Source organism: Branchiostoma floridae, chromosome 7 (assembly GCF_000003815.2).
Source record: "Branchiostoma floridae strain S238N-H82 chromosome 7, Bfl_VNyyK, whole genome shotgun sequence".
NCBI lineage: Eukaryota > Metazoa > Chordata > Leptocardii > Amphioxiformes > Branchiostomatidae > Branchiostoma > Branchiostoma floridae.
This window is the reverse complement of record NC_049985.1, coordinates 21,560,633-21,561,632: the sequence shown is the minus strand read 5'-3', so window position 1 is coordinate 21,561,632 and position 1,000 is coordinate 21,560,633. Positions and strand designations below refer to the sequence as shown.

At 43.2% G+C, this 1,000-nt stretch overlaps 2 protein-coding genes across 2 annotated transcripts in view; both read right to left on the bottom strand.

The window, feature by feature from the left end:
* The window catches only part of LOC118419695 (ankyrin repeat domain-containing protein 29-like), a 14,613-nt gene that overhangs the window by 8,981 nt on the left and 4,632 nt on the right, over positions 1 to 1,000 (bottom strand). The gene's annotated exons all lie outside the window — the stretch shown is intronic.
* LOC118419708 (defense protein 6-like) lies at positions 7 to 977 on the bottom strand. Its single transcript, XM_035826242.1, has 4 exons — positions 866 to 977; positions 635 to 678; positions 213 to 306; positions 7 to 90 (listed from the first exon to the last, which is right to left on the bottom strand). Exons 1-4 carry the CDS (start codon positions 914 to 916, stop codon positions 19 to 21), a joined length of 261 nt encoding a protein of 86 aa, XP_035682135.1. The 5' UTR covers positions 917 to 977; the 3' UTR covers positions 7 to 18.

Below are 1,000 nucleotides of genomic sequence, written 5' to 3'. Positions count from 1 at the left end.
TGTGGAGCCTGGTAAAGGCTAGGCGCGGTTTTTCACCGGGGCACGAGCAACTGGGACGGCTAATCCGTTATAGGACTGGCAAATGCAGGACTGGAGGTAGATAAAATGGGTTTGATTAGTACATCTAGAAACAAGTACCAAGGTCACATAAGAAATCTCCCCCTTCGATTTGATCGATGAATTCGAATCATCCGCTAGCGTTTCATTCCTACCTGAAGAACACAATGTCCGGACGCATACCCCGTGCTGATACAGTAACTGTTACATTGCATCCAGCTGAGAATTGGATCGTTGCAGAGGCCATAGCTGCAGGAACGACAAAGCATAAAAAACGTCCTTCAGTTATTGATTAGCACAGAACATTATATTCATATCTGTAGAGCGTGGGTTTGGGAAAATAGAAAAATCAATAACATTGAGATTGGGGGTGTTCAGTTTTTATAACATCTCTAAATGGCGTGGTATGGACATAGCTAAACATTATTGCGTTTTATATTACTTACATGCCAACAATTCAACCGATGTGACATTCACAACAGGATGGACGGCATTTGTCTTTTAGAATCTGATGACAGTCTTCTGGAGTTCATGGTAGCTATGTTTTTGAATGTAATTTAACTAAACTTCTACTCACACTCGTGGCGCCTGCTCAACCTTGGGCTTGTCCTTCGGAAAGGCCTGGTAGTATAGATAAAATAGAAACATAACTGAGACATTTTTGTGAAAGGAATAACTTTTCGTTGACCATAGCGTGGAAATACAAAGTTGAAAATTCGTCAGTTGTCAAGGCCTACAATGGATACATCTCCGGAAAGCAATTTGAGGGAGACGAAGGAGAAATAACGTTCGTTATCAAGGAACTTGCCTGGGTGGTGGCCAGAACGGTCAGCACAATCGCAACGACGATCAGCTTCATGGTTACAACCCCTCTGAGGTGTGCCGTGAATGTCAGTCAAGTCGTCTGTAGTGGTTAGGGGAGTCAGATGCGTGGTTTTATACC